This window comes from Leptodactylus fuscus, chromosome 8 (genome assembly GCF_031893055.1).
Source record: "Leptodactylus fuscus isolate aLepFus1 chromosome 8, aLepFus1.hap2, whole genome shotgun sequence".
Taxonomy (NCBI): Eukaryota; Metazoa; Chordata; class Amphibia; order Anura; family Leptodactylidae; genus Leptodactylus; species Leptodactylus fuscus.
The window spans coordinates 72,059,105-72,083,255 of NC_134272.1; the positions used below are offsets into that span (position 1 = coordinate 72,059,105).

Consider the following 24,151-nt stretch of genomic DNA (forward strand, 5'->3'; position numbering starts at 1 on the left):
ATGGCTACACTCCAACCACCAGGTGTAGGAGAACTTCAAAGTAGAAATGGAGCCTCCAGAGGAGAAAAGCGCCAAAAAATTTTGAATATAAGTCATATAATTCCCAGAAACAGTCTAGTTATAATGAAACTTTTCAACTAAAACCATATATCAGTGTTCTAACCATATATCACCAGATTGATGCATTGTCAATAAGGTCCTTTCACCATTGTTATATCTGACAAAATAGGAATCCACAGTTATAGTCCATAAAATATCACATATTAGTTATTGATCCATCACCGGCCTTATAGCACGCATCTGCTGACTATCCATTTTATAGCACAGAGCAATGTCCAAGATGCTACGGTGTCTTTGTGGTGGATACATTGTACCCCCGTGTATGAGAAAGTCGTAGTAACAATATCTGGAAGAACTTACCTTTCCCAGGAAAGTTAAATGTTGCACAATCAAATGGGCGCTTTCCGTCTTCCCGGCCCCGCTCTCCCCGCTGATAATAATGCACTGATGGATCAGAAATAATGGGGTGTGAGAAATTGCCATCATTCAACTGACTGAACAGATTTATAGAAAACAGATCGAGAGAACTGCGGCTGTAATGTGTTTTCTTCACCTTCACTGTTTCGTTTTAAACATAGTGCATTAAATTGAGAAGTAACTGGATATATCAGGGAAATGTCTGTGTGAATGGAAAATTAATTTTACAGCATATAAGTTCTTGGAAATTACAAATATAATGCACTTAAATATGTCTCTATTCTTCACAGACAGAATTGGGCTGGCCCACGTAGAAAAAGGTGAATCGCGCTGTGGCCCCTGAGCGGGAGTGGGCCTGTGAGCTAGAATTGGGCGAACCTTGCAATAGTTGCAAAAGTTTTGTGAATGAGGGTTTTTTTTTAACCAGAAGTTCTATTATTGTATTCTCTTCAGACCTCAGTGTATATTGGGTGATGGTCCAACAAACACTGATACTCACCTTGTCTCACCTCAGGGTGTCCAGCGCGCCATCTTGGTCCTCTTTCGGCCACCTGGGTGATAAAACTGGCCTGTAGGGACCGCTGAGGCCTTTGATTGGACCTCAGCAGTCATATGGAGCATGCTGAACTCCTGACAATATGTTGTCAGCTCACTCTATGACAGGCCTTAGCAGTCCCCTGGAGCCCATGACATCACCCAGGAGGCCAGAAGAAGCTAAAAAATGACTGTGGATTTAGAGATGAGCGAACACTGTTTGGATCAGCCGATCCGAACAGCACGCACCCATAGAAATTAATGGAAGCACCTGTGACGCCGGCCGGCCGCCGGCAAAGTCAGCGTCACAGGTGCTTCCATTCATTTCTATGGGTGAGTGCTGTTCGGATCGGCTGATCCGAACAGTGTTCGCTCATCTCTATGTGGATTGTGAGGGAACTCAGGGGAGTGTAAATATTAACTTTCCTTACCTCCTTGGGTCTCAGTTTATTATACCCTGGGGTCTGAAGAGATTCAAGGGTATAATAGTGCTTCATGAGTGGAAAATTCGAAAATTTCGGGTTTGGTTGAATCCAAAAGTTTGGGAAAATTCATAAGAAATTCAGCTCATTACGAACTAGTGAGCTCATCTGTAGTTGGGGCCCTAATCTCCTTCATGAGTACATTCACTGTACTATATTCATATAGGTAGTGTGTAGCATCTCAACTAGTCTATGCATCCTTGTGGTCAACTGGATACGTTATTTAAGAAACAGCTATGATGACATGTAGGTGAATGGGCCGAGTAACCATGATGCATCCTTCCAGGGCCCTGCCAGCTCACATAGCTAAGAGGTTTCCGCCAGTCAGCAGACTACCAACAGGGCTCTCAGGACAGAAACAACTGAGACAAGGGCCAGGCAACACTACTACCACTGAAAAATATGTATATTGCCGCTGTATGGGTTCCCAGAATGAATTTTCCTGGTGACCACTATGAACCCAGTCTGATACGGCTCACAGATATTTGGGGGTAACTCTTCGTACATTTGGTGTCATGAAAGATGGCTGGGGTCTCTGCTGTCTTGATGTAATCCGGGAGATAGAAAACTGGGAAGCGTTGTCATATAAAAAGGGGAACTTATACCCAATGTTCTGCACAGGGGTCTTCACTAACATTGACCTTGACCATGGAAATCAGTATGAGGCCTACTTGTCATAAGATGTAACACAAGCCTCATGTGTTAAGATGCCCTTATATTGCCAGGAGACAGATATTAACTGATGGTGCAATATCTATATAAAGGCTTCAGGTTGCTGACCGGCTGCCCAGACACCCTCCACACAAAACAGTACACACAGAACTCCATTTTTGCCATACCTGGTCCTTGCTGAACGTCACCATTCCCTGATAGGCTGCATCCGCGGTGGCAAATATATGTGGAGGATTTGACGAACGTTTTACTCCATGATACAACTTGGAGAACTGCATAAATTGAAGAATAATGTTAGCTATAGATAAATATACTCCCATTAGATTACAGTAAAGATCCGGTAAATTTATTATTCCGAAATGTATACTTATACATGCGACATGCCATTGAATCCTCCTACAGAACATAGAGAATATCTATGGAACTGTTGGCGCATGTATTAAAATAACAAGTATTATCATCATAAAATGAACATCCAATTCCCATTAACACATTTGTAAAAAAATGTATAAAATTGTGGAGGAAGTTACGTTGAAAGCAAACATTAAATGGCTTCTAAAACTTAGGAAGAGGTTCTTCAGCAGCCGTATTATACTATTCAGTCTCCAACAGGGGTAGATACACCGTCGGTGCAACCTGTGCAGGTGCACAGTAGCCCAGTATCTATTGGGATTATCATTACTATTGCCTAAGAATGTGAGTAAATGCCTAAGATAATGGACTTCATGGCTAATGATTACTGGTGGATTGTTAGAGAGGCATAAGGGGGCGCTCTAAGCTGAAAAACAAGGGACCTATAATTGCTCTTATACAGGGGGCCATCAGCTGTCTGTGTCCATCACTGGTCTCTGATCTGCAGAATGTCACAATACACACCTGACATACCGCAAACTCATTTTTGAAGAATGTCATACCAATATATCAATGACAATCATGAGTCTCCTCTTCCACCACGTAGAGAGGTTCTGCAGCAGTAAGTCCTATAGAAGTCTATGATTCTCCATTATGGCCCCCACTTCAGAGGTTGTATGGAGCCATAATACTGTCATGTGCATGAAGCCTTGTATGTAAAATACATGGATAGTTTAGCCATCCCTCTATCTCGTTGTGTTTGGTTGTACAATGTACCATTAGGGTTGAGCCGATCTTGAGATCGATTTTAAAATGCAATTTCCGATAATTTTCCAGCCGATCCCGATTGTGAAATTTTCTCGATTGCCGATCGGAATCCGATCTTTCCCGATCCCAATCGCTCAACCCTAGTCAATGCTTCTCTAAGGGAAAAGTCACTTTTAGAGTTGAGCCGATTTTGAGATTTCAAAATCCAATTTCCGATCATTTTCCAGCCAATCCCAATCCCAATCGCGATTGTAAAACTTGCTCGATTGCCGATCAGGATCCGTTTTTTTCCGATCCCAATCGCTCAACCCTATGTACCATCAATGAGGGGTGTAGCTTTAGAGGTGCAATGGTAGTAGTTGTTACCGGACTCAGGACCCTAAGGGATCCCTCTGACAGACGCTATATACCACTATTCTAATTGGCACAAGGTAGGGGCTGCATTACAAATTTTACCCTAAGGCCCAGGAGCTCCAAGTTTTGCCTCTGCCATCATCCTATCATTTTAGTAATCATTCAACATAATGAAACAGTTTTATTCATTTACCTGCGGAGAATAAATACTGAGATTCTGGAATGGATTTAAAGCTATCAAAATATCCCCAACATAGGTGTAGATCTGTAAATCCGCAAATCGGGTTTGTAACTGATGTATTATGGTTTCCTGGAAAAAAGACAAAAAAGTATAAAAAGTAAGAAATCTGAAAACCTCTTATGTAATATCAGACATCAGCAAATGAATTCACCGTAATGAAAAAGTTATCACTATGTTATGACGAATTGCAGAATGACTAAAGCAGACCATATACAGTCCTATGAAAAAGTTTGGGCACCCCTATTAATCTTAATCATTTTTAGTTCTAAATATTTTGGTGTTTATAACAGCCATTTCAGTTTGATATATCTAATAACTGATGGACACAGTAATATTTCAGGATTGAAATGAGGTTTATTGTACTAACAGAAAATGTGCAATATGCATTAAACCAAAATTTGACCGGTGCAAAAGTATGGGCACCTCAACAGAAAAGTGACATTAATATTTAGTAGATCCTCCTTTTGCAAAGATAACAGCCTCCAGTCGCTTCCTGTAGCTTTTAATCAGTTCCTGGATCCTGGATAAAGGTATTTTGGACAAACAATTCAAGTTCAGTTAAGTTAGATGGTCGCCGAGCATGGACAGCCCGCTTCAAATCATCCTACAGATGTTCAATGATATTCAGGTCTGGGGACTGGGATGGCCATTCCAGAACATTGTCATTGTTCCTCTGCATGAATGCCTGAGGATTTGGAGCGGTGTTTTGGATCATTGTCTTGCTGAAATATCCATCCCCGGCGTAACTTCAACTTCGTCACTGATTCTTGAACATTATTCTCAAGAATCTGCTGATACTGAGTGGAATCCATGCGACTCTCAACTTTAACAAGATTCCCGATGCCGGCATTGGCCACACAGCCCCAAAGCATGATGGAACCTCCACCAAATTTTACAGTGGGTAGCATGTGTTTTTCTTGGAATGCTGTTTCTTTTTGGACGCCATGCATAACGCCTTTTTTTTTAACCAAACAACTCAATTTTTGTTTCCAAAATGAAGCTGCCTTGTCCAAATGTGCTTTTTCATACCTCAGGCAACTCTATTTGTGGCGTACATGCAGAAACGGCTTCTTTCTCATCACTCTCCCATACAGCTTCTATTTGTGCAAAGTGCGCTGTATAGTTGACCGATGCACAGTGACACCATCTGCAGCAAGATGATGCTGCAGCTCTTTGGAGGTGGTCTGTGGATTGTCCTTGACTGTTCTCACCATTCTTCTTCTCTGCCTTTCTGATATTTTTCTTGGCCTGCCACTTCTGGGCTTAACAAGAACTGTCCCTGTGGTCTTCCATTTCCTTACTATGTTCCTCACAGTGGAAACTGACAGGTTAAATCTCTGAGACAACTTTTTGTATCCTTCCCCTGAACAACTATGTTGAACAATCTTTGTTTTCAGATCATTTGAGAGTTGTTTTGAGTAGCCCATGATGCCACTCTTCAGAGGAGATTCAAATAGGAGATCAACTTGCAATTGGCCACCTTAAATACCTTTTCTTATGATTGGATACATCTGGCTATGAAGTTCAAAGCTCACTGAGGTTACAAAACCAATTTTGTGCTTCAGTAAGTCAGTAAAAAGTAGTTAGGGGAATTCAAATCAATAAAATGATAAGGGTGCCCATACTTTTGCACCGGTCAAATTTTGGTTTAATGCATATTGCACATTTTCTGTTAGTACAATAAACCTCATTTCAATCCTGAAATATTACTGTGTCCATCAGTTATTAGATATATCAAACTGAAATGGCTGTTGCAAACACCAAAATATTTAGAACAAAAAATGATTAAGATTAATAGGGGTGCCCAAACTTTTTCATAGGACTGTATATGGCGGGTGTATGTTGGCCATCTAATGTGTATGGGGAGTCTCCACACTGTACTGGTGCAGTTGTCGGAGGACATAAGGATCAGACGGAGTCATTTAAGATGCCCAATCCTTTGCCAGACATCATATATACCATAAATGTATGGGACATAAAGCTTAGACACAGAGCTGAGAGGTTATTGTAATTGTATACAGACTAGACAATCCATTGTCATCCTGTCCTCTTATGGGGCTCATATATAGAAGAGAAGAGGCTGCTGTATAGCAAAGATCAAACTGGGCCCCCTGTATAGGTGTAACCCCTGTGCGCTCTGCAGTGTACTATTACACCGCACTGAGCATGTAGTTAATGCTCAGCGCTAAACTTAGCTGAGCCTGCAGCATTACTTCCGGCACTCGGTTGTATCTGGAGATGGAAGCAACTACTCCTTCTGTAAATTAAACCCTTATTGTGGGGTACAAGGGAGTGCCACAGCAGCCAGAGGCCTAGCAACAGCCTCCTTACTGACAGCCTCCTCCTGACTGCTGATGCACTTTGCAAAATAGTGAGCCTATGCAATGTGCTGCAATACTATGTAATGCAGTGCATTGGACTGGCGATCAGAGATCCCAGGTTCAAGTCCCCTTGTTGGACAGGTAAAAAAAAATAAAACACATAACCAAAATAAAATGAACAAATAGAAGTCCCTACTATTCCAAAAATAGCATTATGGTGAACGCCATAAAAAAAAATATATCACAATGCACAAATTAACATACTTTGGTCAACCTGCTCTCCCCAAAAAATAACAATAAAAAGTGATCAAAAGGTCATAGATACCAAACATTGATACCAATAAAAGTACAACTTGTCCCATAATAAAGAAAAATAAAAAATATAAATTTTGGTAGACAGAGAAGGAAGGAAAATATGAAAAAAAAAAAAAATCACAGATCATTAGCATGCAAACGACCCTGTGCCCTTAAAGGGTTAAATTCATTTACTATAGATTTGCCAACTACATCCTGATATTGCTTCTGATCTTCCAGATGGAAACTATCCACTGTATAGGTCACAACTGGACAGTAGGCTTAGGAAGGACTGACAAAATATTACCTATCTATATAAAATCCTGTCCTTGCTGGGATTTACCTCGTCTAGGACCTCCAGGTTGACCAGGTCATCATCCAGGCAGGTGTTCTCCTTGGTTTGCAGCACATAAGGCCTCCTGGTGTGCATCCTTTCATATCTGTCCCATAGAAGATACAAAGCTGGTATTATATCAAATCCCTGTTCATATGACTATATCATTTGTTGTAAGACTTCTATATAAAAATCAGTAGCCTCTTCAGAATTCGATTCTTCCTTATGTATCCTTCACTATGTATCTCCATTGCAAAAACCCCGCGTCCTCGATATGGGATAATCTCATAGAAGTTAATCAAGTTGGTCTCCAATTAAAGTGGATTTGCAACAGCGCTCTAACATTGTAACAGCCACTGTGCGCTTCCAATTGGCAATAAGTGTAGCTGAAATTCATCAAAAATTCTAAAATTTTTGATATGTCAATGGGCCCCGTTGTCCTGATCGTTGGTTGTATAAGAAGACTCCTTCAGCCACCACCACAGGAATGACTGACTACTGACAGACTGTGATAAGCGCTATATACCAGCTATAGAGAAGTATATGCAATGAGCACAATGGGCCCCATCATCTTCATAGCATACGCCCGGCCTTACCTGTCTACATTACAATACGCCTCTTCTAACAGGCCGTCTTTCTGAAACATGACTCCCTGTAACCACACGAATGGTCGAGCTCCTGGTCTGAGATGTAATCTTGGGTCTTTATGTTACGGAATTAGAAGCAAAGACATTTTTATCTGCTAAACTCGATGTAATCTGATTATAACCAAAATCTTGAAACTAGTCAACTATTAAATTAAAATGGGCTAATAACGAAACGAGACCCTGAGATTATTATGGCGGCCGTTCCGAGGATGAGAAACAAGCTCTCTGTATTATCTACATTATGTTGTCTTGAATTATAAACCTAAGGAAAGAACAATTTCTGGTTTACGGCAAAGGAGCCTCCTGCTGTGGAGCACTTAGCACTGATCCGCAATGACAGACATAGAGGCTTCATAGCGGCTGCGCTGTCACATGCTCACATAGACCCACAAGACAAATCCTCAGATCTGAGAACTATCTGCTTGCTCGTGAGATTGTGTTTGTGAGTCACAAAGTAGCTCAAAATAACTGCAATGATGTTCACTGTCACCATACAAGATCACCAGAGTCACCTGCTCAACACACAACCTTCCTCAGGTGACAAAAATTTAGGAATGGAAGATTTTATGGTGTTTGCCGGGAAATTCAATAAATTATAAAAAGGAACAAATGGCACAAAATAAAAAAAATTGTATCACATTGTAACCAGACACAGTTCCATTGATGTCAACGTGGTAAAGATTAAAACCAGACCCCATACTATTATAAACCTAGTCCACCGGGGTAAGGGCACCTGGTGTCCCAATGATTAAAGTATACACCGGTCAGCCATAATAACAAAACCAATGAACTAAATAACATTGATTACCTTGGACAATGGCTCTGGCCATGAGATATATTAGGCAGTCAATCTATGAGCTTGATATGTTGGATCTGAGTGACTTTGACAGCTTGGAAACTGGGCTTGGACATCTCCAAAATGGCAGGTCTTAAGGGTTAATTCAGTAGTTAGCAGCTGCCAGTGGTTCAGAGAACAAGTGATAAACTGGTGACAAGGACATAAGCACCCAAGTCTCACTGATGTGCATGGGGGAGCGAAGGCTAGCCCATCTGGTTCAATCCCACCAAAGAGTTAATACTGTAAACGTTACTGTAGGAAGACATCACAACACACATTGTATGGTGTCTAAATGAGTATGGGGAAGTGGCGGACCTGTCACAGAGCCCATGCTGACCCCTGCTCACTAGTGAAAGTACCTACAATAGACACCTGAGCATAAGAAATGTAAAAAGCAATGGAAGAACATAACCTGGTTATTACAACATGAGTATGGCAGGAGCCGATGCATCACTTACTGCGGGAAGAGATGGCACCTGGATGCACTATGGGCAGAAGACAAGCCAGCAAAAGCCATATGATGCTCTGACCAAGATCTGGCTGAGAAAACTTGGGTCCTGGCATTCAAGTGGACATGTACAACCTACATAAACAATATATGCCCATTATGGCAATTATATCCCCTAAAGGTCGTGGTCTCTTTTGTTTCCTACCACACTTTTGTTCAACAGTAGTTTGAGGAACATGACTTGGCCTCCAAATTCTCTGGATTTCAATCGGATCAAGGATCTGCTGGATGTGGTGGAAAAACAAGTCCGCCACCTCAAAACTTTCAAGGCATAAAGGATTGCTAATCCAGTACCATGACATTGCTAATGTCATGGTACTGGATACTGCAGGAGACCTTAAGAGATCTTGCAGAGTCCATGTCTTGATGGGTACAGGTCACCATCAAGAGCTATACTACTTTCTATGTTATAACCTATTGGTGTATTTTCCATACAATTTCGTAACACTGCAAAACCTGTGGAGAAGACATCCTTGAGTAAGTTCTCAGCCCCCACTACATTGGGGACGAGACCAACCTTGAATGGCCCCTGTTGTTCCTGAAGACTCATAGCAGCTGGATGGATAGTCTCTATCGCACGTTCGCCCTTGAGTTAATGTTACAATAACCTTCACAAGTACAGAACTTATGTAACTCATCACATGTCCCCTGCTAATGCACACATGAGGATTTTTACAGGAGGCAATTATTTTACAGAAATGAATGGAAATGTTTGTGATTTTGTATGGAAATGAATGTGTTTTATGTTAATTTCTTCCAGGCATCTTCAAAAGATATGCGCTCATCTCTGCAAGCAGGCAAAGCTGCATCTACTTTAAATGCGTGGCGACCGTCTATATTAGAAATAACCGCAAGCATTTACGTCACTTTAGAGAGTATAAATTCTCCCCAAAGCTAAAGAGTAGTGGCCTGTGAATGCGCGAGTAACAAGCTAAGATGTAAAGTAAGCGAGAGCCATTCCACTTGAGCGGATAAAGTATTGCTCCAGGAGAGAAATCTTCCTTTGTCTATACAATGTACAGGAGAAAGAATAATAGGTTATTTGTAGGGGATGTTTACATGAGATACAGAGCAATGTACGGAATATCCACCTGCTAGGTATATAAACATCTACGCTAAACTCTGCAATCATCAAGATTGCGTTGCCAGAAATCATATATTCTACATATAATCATCTCATTCCAGAGCACGTCAGAAGGCGATGCCTTACCGAAAATGTGGAAAGATTATATATATATGAGACCACCTTTCGCCCCAGGCGGAAGGTCAACACCACAACATTAGAATTCGGGGCTCAGCAATAACATTGAGCACATGAGGGACATTAGCCAAAGTAAATGTGTTCTGTGCAATGAGCAAGCACAGTCTACAGTCACTTCTGTATTGCTCAGGATACTGGTACAGACCGCTCCTACCTGTATATATTAAAGGGATGGCTTATGTGATGGACAGAGGAAGATCTGACAAATATAGTCTATAAGAAGGATGGTGCCTCTCCAAATTTCCATTTGGATGTCCGCCAATACCTAAATGAAACTCTACCAAAGTGTTAGATTGGCTGCACTATTCACCAATGCGCAGGTGTCCAAAATCACCAAACCTAAAACCCTGTTTCTTCTTTCTATGTGTGTACATCAAGGACTCAGTGTATCTGCCCCCAACAACAAGGTCTGAATGACCTGAGACAACAGATCACTGAAACAGTGGAGTCCATATCTGAGGATATACTAGTATATGTCTGGACTACAACCTAGACATTTGCCATGTCACCAATGGAAATTACATGAAACCTATGTAGTGTATGGATAAAATCTGGATACATATAGTGTCTTGTTCATGATAAAGGGATTCTATCATTAGAATCCTGTTTTTAACTAAAGCCACGTTGGAATAGCCTTAAGAAAGGCTATTCTTCCCCTACTTTTAGAAGTCCTCTCCGCACCGCCGTTCGGTAAACATCCCGATTTTCATTGTCATGCTAAAGAGTCTCCAGACAGCACAAGGGGCGTTCCCTGTCCTGCTTGAAAACTCTCCAGGGCCGCCTCCATCTTATTCTCCACCTCCACCTCTCTCGCATCACCGCACATCTTCATCCAAAAGCGCTGACTGCGCACGTCTGTTAACCATTCTCCTGTTCGGCCACAGGAAAATGGCCAACTGGGCATGTCCTTCAGCCATTTTCCTGCGGCCTCTCTTGTTCAGCCAAAGTAAAATAGCCAACGGACATGCGCAATCGGCGCTTTTAGATGAAGACGTGTGGTGACGTGGCGGAGAAGAAGATGGAGGGAGTCGCTGGAGAGTTTTCAAGCAGCACAGAATCATTATCATAATGACAAGAAGCGGGATATCTACTGAACGGTGGCACGGAGAAGACTTCTAAAGGTAGGGGAAGAATAGCCTTTCTTAAGGCTATTCCGATGTGGGCTTAGTTAAAAACAAGATTCTAATGATAGACTCCCTATATTAAATTTTCTCAACTGTAAAATCTGTGGCTCTAATTTTGCACCATTCTGTTTCTCACCCTGTATAATACATCATCCCTTCCCCATTTCCACATCCGACACTGACCTTTCTATTTCCTTTAATACCTATGGCTTTTACAACAGACCTATATTTCTAAACTAATTCTCAAGAACTTCTTTCCAATCTTTACATATAACCTTTATCATTTTTTCATATTTTTAATTTCTACTTCCATTAGAATACTAAAATCTTCCTCTAAACAGCCGCCCGCCTCGCTTAGTGATAAAAGGCAAATTCCCTCATTCATTAGAATGGAGAATAAAAGCGATTAATAGCAGCCGTGTCACATTTATGTCAGTGTCGGCATTTTGAGGAAATCTAATTCCCTTATTTATTTAGTCTCCGAGCTATTTTATAGCTACATTTACCCGCCCTAGAATGTAGTCAATAATACCTCCTGTGCAGGAAAAAAGCTCCAGGCAAAAATCACATTTCGTTTATTTTTAATTTATTCATTTCCCTATAAGCCTTGTTAATTAGACCATTACACAAAATGGAGACATAACTAGCACATAAAAACTGTGTGTTTATTTTCCTGGGAGATTCTTCTTAATGGGTTCCCTGAGCGCGATCCTAAGAATACGTACGACAGCGGCATCTCCCCGATCAACGTAACGAATCCTGGTGATCTAGGAATCCGAGAGCGTTAACCGTCCGTAGGTCTACGGTTCTGTGCTCAATTCAGTTCAAGTAAGCTGTGGTTGGTCCAAATTCGAGAACATGTGACTGTCATGACCATGTTAGGGCTCATGTAGTTGCAAAGAAGTCACCCACTCGCACAATGACATCTCTGCTTATTACACTGCACGATACGATGGTGGGCCAAACCTATGCCCAAAGTTTTCTCTGTCACATATGAAGGCAACTATTGTATAAATGATACTTGATTTAAAGCGGCTCTGTCACCAAGTACAGAATAATAAATGTCATATATCATATTATTCTCGCCGTGCCCCTGAATGAGTTGGCATTTTTCTTTCTAAAATCCGTCCACCCATTCGAAAGATACGACCCCAAGAAGGTTGTATGTGATCAAGATCTGATGCTCCGCGGGGGCGGAAACTTTTTTAGTTTCTCAGAGATATACAAAAGGTTCCTGCCCACAAGGAGAATCCAAGCCAGTTTATATATCATCTTTGACGGGACATATCTTTTGAATGGGTGGATGGATTAAAAAAAGAAAAACGCCAGATTGTTCAGGGGCACCGTGAGAATCAGAAGATCTATTGCATTTAGTATTTTGTACTTAGTAACAGGTTCCCTATGCAGGGAATGTGTTAGGTCCAAAATACCTCCTATACCAATGATCATATTATTTCCGGGCCTATAATAGAATCATATCTCTGTGGTCCCAAACCAATGAAGAGATAATGATCTTTTTATGAATATGTAGATTAACCTGCAAGTGCAGAATATAATAGGTGGAGGCCCTGGGGTAGTGCCAAAAAATAAAAAACATTCATACTCTCTTTCCTCACCTCTATTGAGCCTCCTTGTTTTGTGTGGTGGTCCCCTGGTGATGTCATGTGTCTGGGGTCACCGTTGAGGCCTGTTATTGGGCCACAGTGCTCACATGGGCATGCCAAGTTTCATGACGGCATGCTTATGTCAATGGTGACCCCAGGTGCATATCGTCACGATGGACGATCCAAGGAGGTCGAAAGAGGTGAGTATCAATAGGCCTCCATAGTAGGGCCTCTACCTAATATACTCTGGGGTGTGAACTTTTCAGATTTGGTGACAGGTCCTCTCAGAGAACCATGAGGTTTGGAAAAAAGATAAATTATTAAAGATATATTTAATCTGGCTATTTTGACAGATGTTCCTAACAAAGGCTATGAAGCAGATGTGACCCTAGAGGTGATGACGGGTAGTGGGTGGTGGTGGGCGCTTTTTTACATACTGCACATATGATAAACATTCTCCACCATGGTACTAATAAAAAAAAAACTAAAATGTGCTGAAAATAATCTGACCTCATTGATTTTCTTCAGAAATGCCAGGCGGAAATTCAGGTTTCAGCTGAATGGGAGAGCTTTTGTGCTGGCTTCTGAAAACTGAATCTGCTCAAGTGAAAAGTAATTGTTTCAGTGAGGAAACAGGACAAGCCGAACACATGGCGGGATGTGCGCAGCCTGGAGAAACCTCTTAATAATTACCATACATTCAGGTGACTTGTACAAGCCCTCCATTACAAAGCTTTCCTGTATCCAAAAATAAAAGCTGAAGAGCAGACAAAGAGGAGCCAAAAATAAACATAAATGGCGAATACCCTGTTGTTAGCGGAACTGCCGTAATGTGTGGGTTTTATAGAAATGACAGGTAACGCGATAAGCCAGCACAGCCACATACAGGATATTAATAGAAAGACATGCAATGGAGTTTATGCAAAAACTATGTGCAGATAAAAAGTGAAGCAATATGGCAGCTTGGCCAATAGGATTGCAGCGTGACTGTCCGATCCGGCGGTGGAAAAATAAAATGTGGAATCTCATAGGTTGTAGAAGAGATAGCCTATACATTTTGTCCTCATAGGGGAGGAGTAAGAAGGGGGACAATACTGCTGCCAATAAGGGAGAAGCATGAAAGAGGACAACGCTGCTGCCAAAAGGGGAGGAGTAGGAAGGGGACAATAGTGCTGCCAAAAGGGGAGTAGTTGGGAGGGGGACAATGCACCTGCCAATGAGGAAGGAGAAAAAAGGGGGGACAATGCTGCTGCCAAAAGGAAAGTAAGAAGGGGGCTAGGCAGCTTCCAGTATCGAAGGTACTGCTGACAGTAAGGAAGTTATAAGAAGACGGCAGTACTGCTGGCAGTAAGGAAGGTGTAATAAGGGGGCAGTGCTGTTGGCAGTAAGGAAGGTATAAGCAGGGGGCAGTGCTGCTGATAGTAAGGAAGGTGTAAGAAGGGGGCAGTGCTGCTGCCAGTAAGGAAGGTATAAGAAGGGGGCAGTGCTGCTGGCAGTAAGGAAGGTATAAGAAGGGGGCAGTGCTGCTGACAGTAAGGAAGGTGTATGAAGAGGGCAGTGCTGCTGGTAGTAAGGAAGGTATAAGCAGGGGGCAGTGCTGCTGATAGTAAGGAAGGTGTAAGAAGGGGGCAGTGCTGCTGATAGTAAGGAAGGTGTAAGAAGGGGGCAGTGCTGCTGCCAGTAAGGAAGGTATAAGAAGGGGGCAGTGCTGCTGGCAGTAAAGAAGGTATAAGAAGGGGGCAGTGCTGCTGACAGTAAGGAAGGTGTATGAAGAGGGTAGTGCTGCTGACAGAAAGGAAGGTATAAGAAGGGGGCAGTGCTGCTGCCAGTAAGGAAGGTATAAGAAGGGGGCAGTGCTGCTGACAGTAAGGAAGGTGTATGAAGAGGGCAGTGCTGCTGACAGTAAGGAAGGTATAAGAAGGGGGCAGTGCTGCTGGCAGTAAGGAAGGTATAAGAAGGAAGCAGTGCGGCTGCCAGTAAGGAAGATGTAAGAAGGGAGAAGTGCTGCTGCCAGTAAGGAAGGTATAAGAAAGGGGCAGTGCTGCTGGTAGTAAGGAAGGTATAAGAAGGGGGCAGTGCTGCTGGCAGTAAAGAAGGTATAAGAAGGGGGCAGTGCTGCTGACAGTAAGGAAGGTGTATGAAGAGGGTAGTGCTGCTGACAGAAAGGAAGGTATAAGAAGGGGGCAGTGCTGCTGCCAGTAAGGAAGGTATAAGAAGGGGGCAGTGCTGCTGACAGTAAGGAAGGTGTATGAAGAGGGCAGTGCTGCTGACAGAAAGGAAGGTGTATGAAGAGGGCAGTGCTGCTGACAGAAAGGAAGGTATAAGAAGGGGGCAGTGCTGCTGACAGTAAGAAAGGTATAAGAAGGGGGCAGTGCTGCTGACAGTAAGAAAGGTATAAGAAGGGGGCAGTGCTGCTGACAGTAAGGAAGGTGTATGAAGAGGGCAGTGCTGCTGACAGTAAGGAAGGTATAAGAAGGGGGCAGTGCTGCTGATAGTAAGGAAGGTATAAGAAGGGGGCAGTGCTGCTGAAAGTAAGGAAGGTATAAGAAGGGGGCAGTGCTGCTGACAGTAAGGAAGGTATAAGAAGAGGGCAGTGCTGCTGGCAGTATGGAAGGTATAAGAAAGGGGCAGTGCTGCTGATAGTAAGGAAGGTATAAGAAGGGGGCAGTGCTGCTGATAGTAAGGAAGGTATAAGAAGGGAGCAGTGCTGCTGATAGTAAGGAAGGTATAAGAAGGGGGCAGTGCTGCTGATAGTAAGGAAGGTATAAGAAGGGGGCAGTGCTGCTGATAGTAAGGAAGGTATAAGAAGGGGGCAGTGCTGCTGATAGTAAAGAAGGTATAAGAAGGGGGCAGTGCTGCTGACTGTGGTGTTGCTCTGTAATACTTGTCTGGTGCTTCTGATTTTGAGCTGCGTTGTGGTCGTTATTTGGTGCTATATGATATATGTTTTGTTACTCTCACTGTGGTCTTATGAGCTCAGCATGGTTTACTTGGCACTGATGGGGTGATATGGGCACTGCCTTGGTGAAACTGGTATTTTAGTATTTGTTCACTGATGAGGACTAAGTTGATAATGTTTAAGAATTTCTGCTCTAATCCGCCCTTTGTAAGATATTTTGTGTAGAAAGCGTACAGTACAGGGGCATATGACCATTTCTATTTAGGTAAAACTTATTTGGGAGTTCCTTTAAAACCCCTGATTTGCCCTTGACCAAATGCAAAACTGTGCGGTCCAATACCACAATCCCTTGTAAAACACTGATGAAGACAAAAAACCTCATTTGATCCTGACCAATAGGGTGAGAAGCAATATGTGTCACAATTCATCATAGATTCCCTGCAATGCTCATGTTGTATATCACATAAATATATGTAGAAATGTAGACAAGCACATTACGGGGGACGCTATAACATCCTGTATCACTAACCCTGCCGTATGCAGTCATGAGTCACTGGGCAGGATGCTAATTGTGCCCACGTCAGCTATGGGGTTTCTTACAGTATCTGAAAGTGGCGTGTGGTGCTGTGCCAGGCAAAAGTCACAATCATCTGCATAACAATTTCTGTTTAGAAGTGAAGCTCTGCCACCTTCTGGACAAAAGCAGAACTGCAGTTAGTTTGTACATAGCAAAAGAGTGACCTAAGGTGCTGAATATTTCTGCGTTTTACCTGAACAGTCTTTACAATGCAATGCATGCAGCCATTTCTACAGATATAATGCAGGAAAAACACACAAAACTGCAGTGTGTTTCAGTCGCAGTCTTTTTCACAATGTTTTTTTGGGCAGTAATTTGTTGTATGGGTTTTTTGAGCCAAAGCCAAGAACGGCTTCAATAAGAATAGGAAATGTATAGGAAACTCTTATACTTATCCCTCTTGCTATAGTCACTCCTGGGTTTGGCTCAAAAAAACGCAGCAAAATTTGCAACAAAAAGGTTGCATTACCGCATTGTGGGGCCTTAGGTTTACGGTACCTCCACATGGGACATTTCCACTGATGAGTTTACATTGCAGAAAATCAGCTTTGGGTTTCCAAAATTCAGATGCATACATAGTGTGTAGGGTTGAGCGATCGGGATAGGAAAAGATCGGATTCCGATCGAGTAAATCTTACGATCGCGATTCCGACCCGATCTTTTGCAGCGGGATCGAGGTCGGAGATTATTTCAAGATTGGCTCAACCCTCAAGTGATTTTTCCCATAGAGAAGCATTGACTAGGGTTGAGGATCGGAATCGGAAAAGATCGGATGCCGATCGAGCAAATTTCATGATCGCGATCAGCTGGAAAATGATCGGAAGTCGGATTTTGAAATCGATCCTGAAATCTCAAGATTGGCTCAACCCTAATAGTGTATTTTCCACTTCTATGCACTGCAAAGGGCAGAAACCACAGTGAATACCCGCACCATAGGTCAATTTGTACTGCAGGGTTTTATGTGCAATGAGTGCATGAGCTTTATTTAGATCTCACTCACATGGCTGTGAGTTTAAGCAGCAGATTAGCCATGTGTAATTCAACACATACCCGTTGGCTACACATCCCTCCCAACCATCCTGGATTCAGCGGGACAGTCCCAGTTTCCAGGTCCAGTCCCTGTCAACAGGAGTTATGTCCTGGCTCAAACTCATCTGCATCTGGAGGGAACAGATGAATACAATAGTGAAGCAAAAGCCGTCCATTCCCTTCTTCACCATTCCTCCTGTGTGTCAGGTAAAAGTTATTAGGCCTTATTCACACACTGCAGATAAAGTCCGTATTTTGCATCAGTACTTTGAAGCCAAAGTTAGGAGGGATGCAAAGATAACAATCATAAATCTTTGAGGTATACAGTATTTCCCGACTTTGAGATCCACTCATGGTTTACGTGACCAAATCTGGAACGTGTGAATAAAGGCCAATAGTAGTTTTCTTATCCTGATATACAGAACCTGATGTATCAAGTAAATGCAACAAATCTACATTCTACATTATGCAAAGAAAATATCTTTATCTGCACAAAATACATAAATCTTTCTATAACTGGCAGGCAGGTAACTGGCAAATATCCTACTGAAAAGTCTCCAGCCAGACATGTTCACATCTCCCCACTGAACGGCCTGTGACCCATTTCTGGAAGTAGCATTGATGTAAGGCTGGTGGTTTCAGGTAAAGCCATCCATGTGGCACTGTCTTGTGCTCGGCTGACCTGAAGGTGAACAAAGCATGAAGAGTCCTCAGAGCAATGACCAAGTGAGTAATGACAATGAGACCCTGCACGGTGACTACAGGGCGACCACAGATGGCTGCGGGGCAAACACAATTAAAGCCTTCTACACATGGCTGCTCTCTTAATGCATTTGCATTGTAAGTGACACATAGAAAGACAAAGTACTGCATGCACCGAGGTTATCCACATGGAGGTACGGCTGATGTGCTGCAATTTTAGGAATGTAGAGGGTGCTGATCCAGTCTAATCGAAACAAATCTTGAGAGGCGAGTAAATGCATTTTTATTTCTTATACCAAACTTGCTCCATACAAGTATTTTTAAAATTCTAGACAACTCCTGCAATACACATTATAGTCTGGTGAATGGAGAATAATGTATGGGAATAATATACGGGGTGTATGGCTCATCTTTAAGCAGTAGAGACCATTACAAACACCAGTTATATTGAAGAGGACAAGGAGGAAGAGATTCACAGTTCCAATGAAATCACCATTGAAACTAGAATGGAGTGGTTTAAATCAGGTGTGTCGTGGATCCAGTGGGTGGCGCTGCCTCGGCTCTGGGAGTGTTAACTGTGCGATCTGGCAGCCTCATGACAGCCATCAGATCCGGTGACTCCACATTTTTGGGTGTTGAATTGTTGAAGCAGGGGCTAACTATGTCTCCTCTATATGCTACCCTAACCCTACCCTGCCTGGTTTGACATGGATACCGCAGGTGGTGCCTCCTCCTAACAGTCACAGGAGGCAGCGCCACCTACTGGATACACAGTATACCAGTCAACACCTGATTTTACCCACCCCATACTAGCATCTGGCTCTGCATAATACTGTATATAAAGTACATCTCTGTATCTATATCTATGGGATGTGATAGAAGGTTGTCCTACCTTGTTTTAGAGATAGAGCCAGTCTGCTGTTGAGTGTGGATGAGTTTGGCCAGCTGCCTTTGTAAGGCCATGTCTTTACCATCAGCCTGTCGGATGAATGGATGCTCCAGCAGATGGATGACTGATGGCCTCTTCTCAAAATCCTTAATAAGACACCTAGAATGACACATTAGGAACATTATACAGATATATCTTTCTGAATCTTCATGTGCTTGATATCCTCGCCTACTTTACTGGTTAACCTGAGCATTAATACTGGAGGGAAAGGCAAATATTAAGTGACATATCAGAAAACACTAAATTAAAGGGAACCTGTCAAGGAGATTTGGGATAGAAAAACCCCAACAGGCCTTTGGGAAAGGGGTTTAGTGCACCAAACAGCCTGATCGTAGAGCTGTCTATGCTCGTATTGAATTGGACTCATCTCTGCTGCTCCTGGTATCAGTGCAGTTGCTTCATGAAGCCAGGGACGTACACCTCAGGTTCACTGTGTGTGTTCGAGGACTGGCGCATGCGCGGTTGAGTTGAGCTATACTTCCAAACACGATAAAGGCTTTTTATTTCTAACATTGGCATGGATACCTTTACAACTGTCAGGGCAATTTGGGACGCTAATATTACACGGCTGTAATGTAAGTCCGCAAATGGTCCGCAATTGAGGGTTTTCAAAATTACGGACCATTTGCGGACAAATTATATTCAATGCGGCCTCTTACACCACTGGATATTTTATCTGTGGTGTGGCCAGGCCGCAACCGTGGTCCGCAATTTATAGAACATGTCCGTAATGGCCGTGAATTGCGGCACTGCATGGACTCGCCCATAGAACTCTATGGGTGAGTGCGGCAGGACATGGGCGTCTGCGGAGTCCATGTTGCCTATCAGCAACTAGTGTTGTTGATCAGCAACTTGCGGACCGTACGTTCAATACGGTCGTGGAAGTCCTGCTCACACCTCGTGTGGGCAATTTAGTGTCCCAAATCTCCCTGATAGGTTCCCTTTAAGGATTCAGTTGTAGATTGCTGAAAACATTTAACTACATTTTGTGATGTTATATTGACATCAGTATATGGCTATTAAAGGGTTTGCCTAGATTCATTGAAAGCCAGCCATTTAATTGACAAAGACCCCTTTCCCCATACATGGGCATGATATTTCTATTAAAATGTCCAGGATGGTTTTGTGCAAAGCAGTATTTTACAAAACTTCTATGACATCATTCAGTACATTATATAAAACTTAAGGAGTAAGAGAAAGCAAGAGGAGACAGAGAAAAGAAAGAAAGATATCACCTCTATATATTGTTTATACCACATGCACATAATATAGGCAGGAACCAGCGATTTTCTGTCATCAACAATGAACAGTTCGGAAGAGACTTAGTCCTCATGCACATTACGCATTTTATCCGCCATCGTGGCACGTACTATGTGAAAATTAATGAAGTGTCAAATGCAAGTTTAAGTTATTGGTTCAATTACCACCATTCATTCCTGTGGAGACTGATTGTGCATGAATTCAGCACTGGACAGCTCCCATATACTGAGACACAATGGGGGGGGGGGGGGGGGGGTGGATTTATTAAGACCAGTGTTTTCTTTTCCAGTCTTGAAGGGGTCTTGTCATCTCTGTCTCATCATCTTTGTCTGATGCCTTTTCTTCTCACTTTCTGTATTCTTCAAAATACTTGTGGACGGCTTTGACTATTTGATGGACAGGACACTATGAAGTATTTCAAGAGATATTTTTAGAATAGACATTGCCTTTATCATGAGAGATCATTTATTATGATTACTAAAAATCTAATGTAAATGCAGATCAAATAATATGCACAGTAAATGTATATTACATTACACAGGTTTGTATAGAACATTTACCATGCTTCTATAGTGAACGGACTCAGTGTTATCTTTCCGTTTACATAGAGAGATAACAAACAATGTCCGAGCCTTTATCAGCAAATGACTCTTAGCTGAACTGATTGTCCTGACAGCAGAGCTGCACATAAAAGCAAGAGAACTCAGCCCCCCTGTCCCCACAGAGCAGTGACTCATCCCTCTGACCTGTCTTATCAGATATAAGTTGTGCACCATGTAAACACTGTGTAAACAATGGGATGAATAATTAACATAACAGTCAAACAAAGCAGCATTGTTAAAGTAATGTATTGAGAAAACCTCATAAATTTGCAGTATCTAGTAGTATAGATAGGATCCTTGAACTTTAATACTGAGTGCAAGTGTTAATAAGAGACTCTGACATCTTTATAACTCCAGCACATCTTGCAAGGTCCCACACCCTGCTAAGAATTCTGGGGAAATATGAAAATAAGTTTCCCTTGTTGGGAAAAGGAAAACTTGCTCTAGCACCACCTTCAGATCAGTGCCTGGTTTTCAAGAAACCTAATAACAAGACTTTATCAAAAATATGCAAATAAGTTGGAATGGAAAAAGGAAACCTTGCTCTAGTACCGCCTTTAGGAAGGAAGTTTCCTATAGATGGATGCCTAAGTTTCAAGAAACCTTGTGACATTGACTGGAGTTAAAGCCAAACCAAATATCTTCTCCAAAAGGAAGGGAGACCCATCTGGGTTATTGCCGCAGATCAGTGCAATGTAGAGTGCTGGTTGGCTAAGCAATGTGGGTCAGAAGGGTCAGAAGACTCCAAATGTGGTCTGCAAAGACACGCTCCTTAAGGAGACATAGTACCTCTTATGATCCTCTCACCAACCATTACCCTGCTTCACAATGATGAGGGGCAATAATCTCAAAAAGGCTCACTCTCTCTTTCAGAAATTTTGCATTGGCTTTAATCAAACCCTTGAGACCCCAAAAAGCATCATGTAATGAGCATATGTTACGACCAAGTACATAGCAGTAATATAGGAAGCCCTCTTAATATTGCAACGTTGTCATGTTATACCACTGAGCAGGAATTCAACAGTCAATGATCACAAGATGAGCACAAGATAGTAAATGACATCTTAAGCTCTGCTACATTTGTACCAGTAAAATCAATATGGTAGTTGTATCAAAAAGATGGCTACACTGAATTTTGTGCTTCTATTGCTATTGGAGACCCAGAATACATAACTAGTCATCATCATCATATATTTTAGCGAAGAATAAGCCTCACCTGGATCGAATGGCTAAATTGTTGCGCAGGTTCCCGTAGTCGTCCTCTATGTCTGGTACACAGCATATCATTGCAGGGTGGACTATCAGAACTGAACTCCAGGAATCTAATCTTTAAAATGACGTTCCCTCAAACCGCTTATCACGGCTAACAGGTGGTTTCAAGTCTCTGTGCAGGACCTTTCATTGTGGCTTTATGAGACTGAACCAGCAAAGCTTAAATCATGTCACTGTTGTGTACAGAGCCTACCCTCCCATCAGGTCACATCCATCACTTGGCTTTGCATACAATAGATGGCTGACATGTTACTGTTTAACAGCATAATACATGTAGCACCTCTGAAAATGAGTTCTAGGGTGTGCAAAAAGTTGAAGTTATGTTCACATTGCCTTCTAGTGTTTCCCTACGTGGCTCTGATAAAGGCTCTATGGTTTATAGGACTACAGTGGTATATGTTGCACAATGACTCCATTTAAATATATATGTTCTTTTTTATTGCAATGGAACACACAAAAAGCAATGTCATAGAGGTGGGTCCAACACTCAAGACCTCCTTCAGTAGACAAGAATAAGAATGGAGGGACAGTTGCAGCTTTTCCACATTAGGAACAACCATATTACAGTGGGGCAAAAAAGTATTTAGTCAGTCACCAATAGTGCAAGTTCCACCACTTAAAAAGATGAGAGGCGTCTGTAATTTACATCATAGGTAGACCTCAACTATGAGAGACAAAATGAGAAAACAAATCCAGAAAATCACATTGTCTGATTTTGTAAGAATTTATTTGCAAATTATGGTGGAGAATAAGTATTTGGTCAGTAACAAAATTTCATCTCAATACTTTGTTATATATCCTTTGTTGGCAATGACAGAGGTCAAACATTTTCTGTAAGTCTTCACAAGGTTGGCACACACTGTTGTTGGTATGTTGGCCCATTCCTCCATGCAGATCTCCTCTAGAGCAGTGATGTTTTGGGGCTGTCGCTTGGCAACACGGACTTTCAACTCCCTCCAAAGGTTTTCTATAGGGTTGAGATCTGGAGACTGGCTAGGCCACTCCAGGACCTGGAAATGCTTCTTACAAAGCCACTCCTTCGTTGCCCTGGCGGTGTGCTTTGGATCATTGTCATGTTGAAAGACCCAGCCACGTTTCATCTTCAATGCCCTTGCTGATGGAAGGAGGTTTGCACTCAAAATCTCACGATGCATGGCCCCATTCATTCTTTCATGTACCCGGATCAGTCGTCCTGGCCCCTTTGCAGAGAAACAGCCCCAAAGCATGATGTTTCCACCCCCATGCTTTACAGTAGGTATGGTGTTTGATGGATGCAACTCAGTATTCTTTTTCCTCCAAACACGAAAAGTTGTGTTTCTACCAAACAGTTCCAGTTTGGTTTCATCAGACCATAGGACATTCTCCCAATACTCTTCTGGATCATCCAAATGCTCTCTAGCAAACTTCAGACGGGCCCGGACATGTACTGGCTTAAGCAGTGGGACACGTCTGGCACTGCAGGATCTGAGTCCCTGGCGGCGTAGTGTGTTACTGATGGTAGGCTTTGTTACATTGGTCCCATTTTGTCTCTCATAGTTGAGGTCTACCTATGATGTAAATTACAGACGCCTCCCATCTTTTTAAGTGGTGGAACTTGCACTATTGGTGACTGACTAAATACTTTTTTGCCCCACTGTATATGGTACGTGATGCATTTCATTGGGCACAATATAATGGTGGTTGCATGGAGTTTCATCCAGTTATATAACAGGTGCTAAGAAATCCAAATCTGCAGTTATCAACTTTACATTTCTATTGCAACCATTGTGACATGCGCCTGCACATACATATATATATATATATATATATATATATATATATATATATATATACTAATGGAAAACTATTTTTGTGTGTTTGTTGCAGTGATCAACTTACCAATCTACTAGAAGAGATAATACATTATATGTAGGAATGGGAATTCTTATAGAAATACAGATATAATATCCCGCATCACTAGGAAAATATGTTGCACGCCTTCCAACTTCTAAAGAACTATAATAGGAGCAACCTGTGGCACATGTAGCGCATCATTGTGAATTTAGGTATTG

General features: G+C 42.2%; 1 protein-coding gene across 1 annotated transcript in view; it reads right to left on the bottom strand.

Annotated features, from left to right (window-relative positions):
* Nucleotides 1-24,151, bottom strand: part of MYO3B (myosin IIIB) — a 193,975-nt gene that overhangs the window by 85,067 nt on the left and 84,757 nt on the right. The window contains exons 9-13 of the mRNA XM_075284187.1: nt 18,910-19,065; nt 6,838-6,934; nt 3,832-3,948; nt 2,333-2,437; nt 421-504 (exon numbers count right to left, since the gene is read on the bottom strand). Of these exons, the coding sequence (XP_075140288.1) occupies nt 421-504; nt 2,333-2,437; nt 3,832-3,948; nt 6,838-6,934; nt 18,910-19,065 (559 nt within the window). The remainder of the gene's footprint in view (nt 1-420; nt 505-2,332; nt 2,438-3,831; nt 3,949-6,837; nt 6,935-18,909; nt 19,066-24,151) is intronic.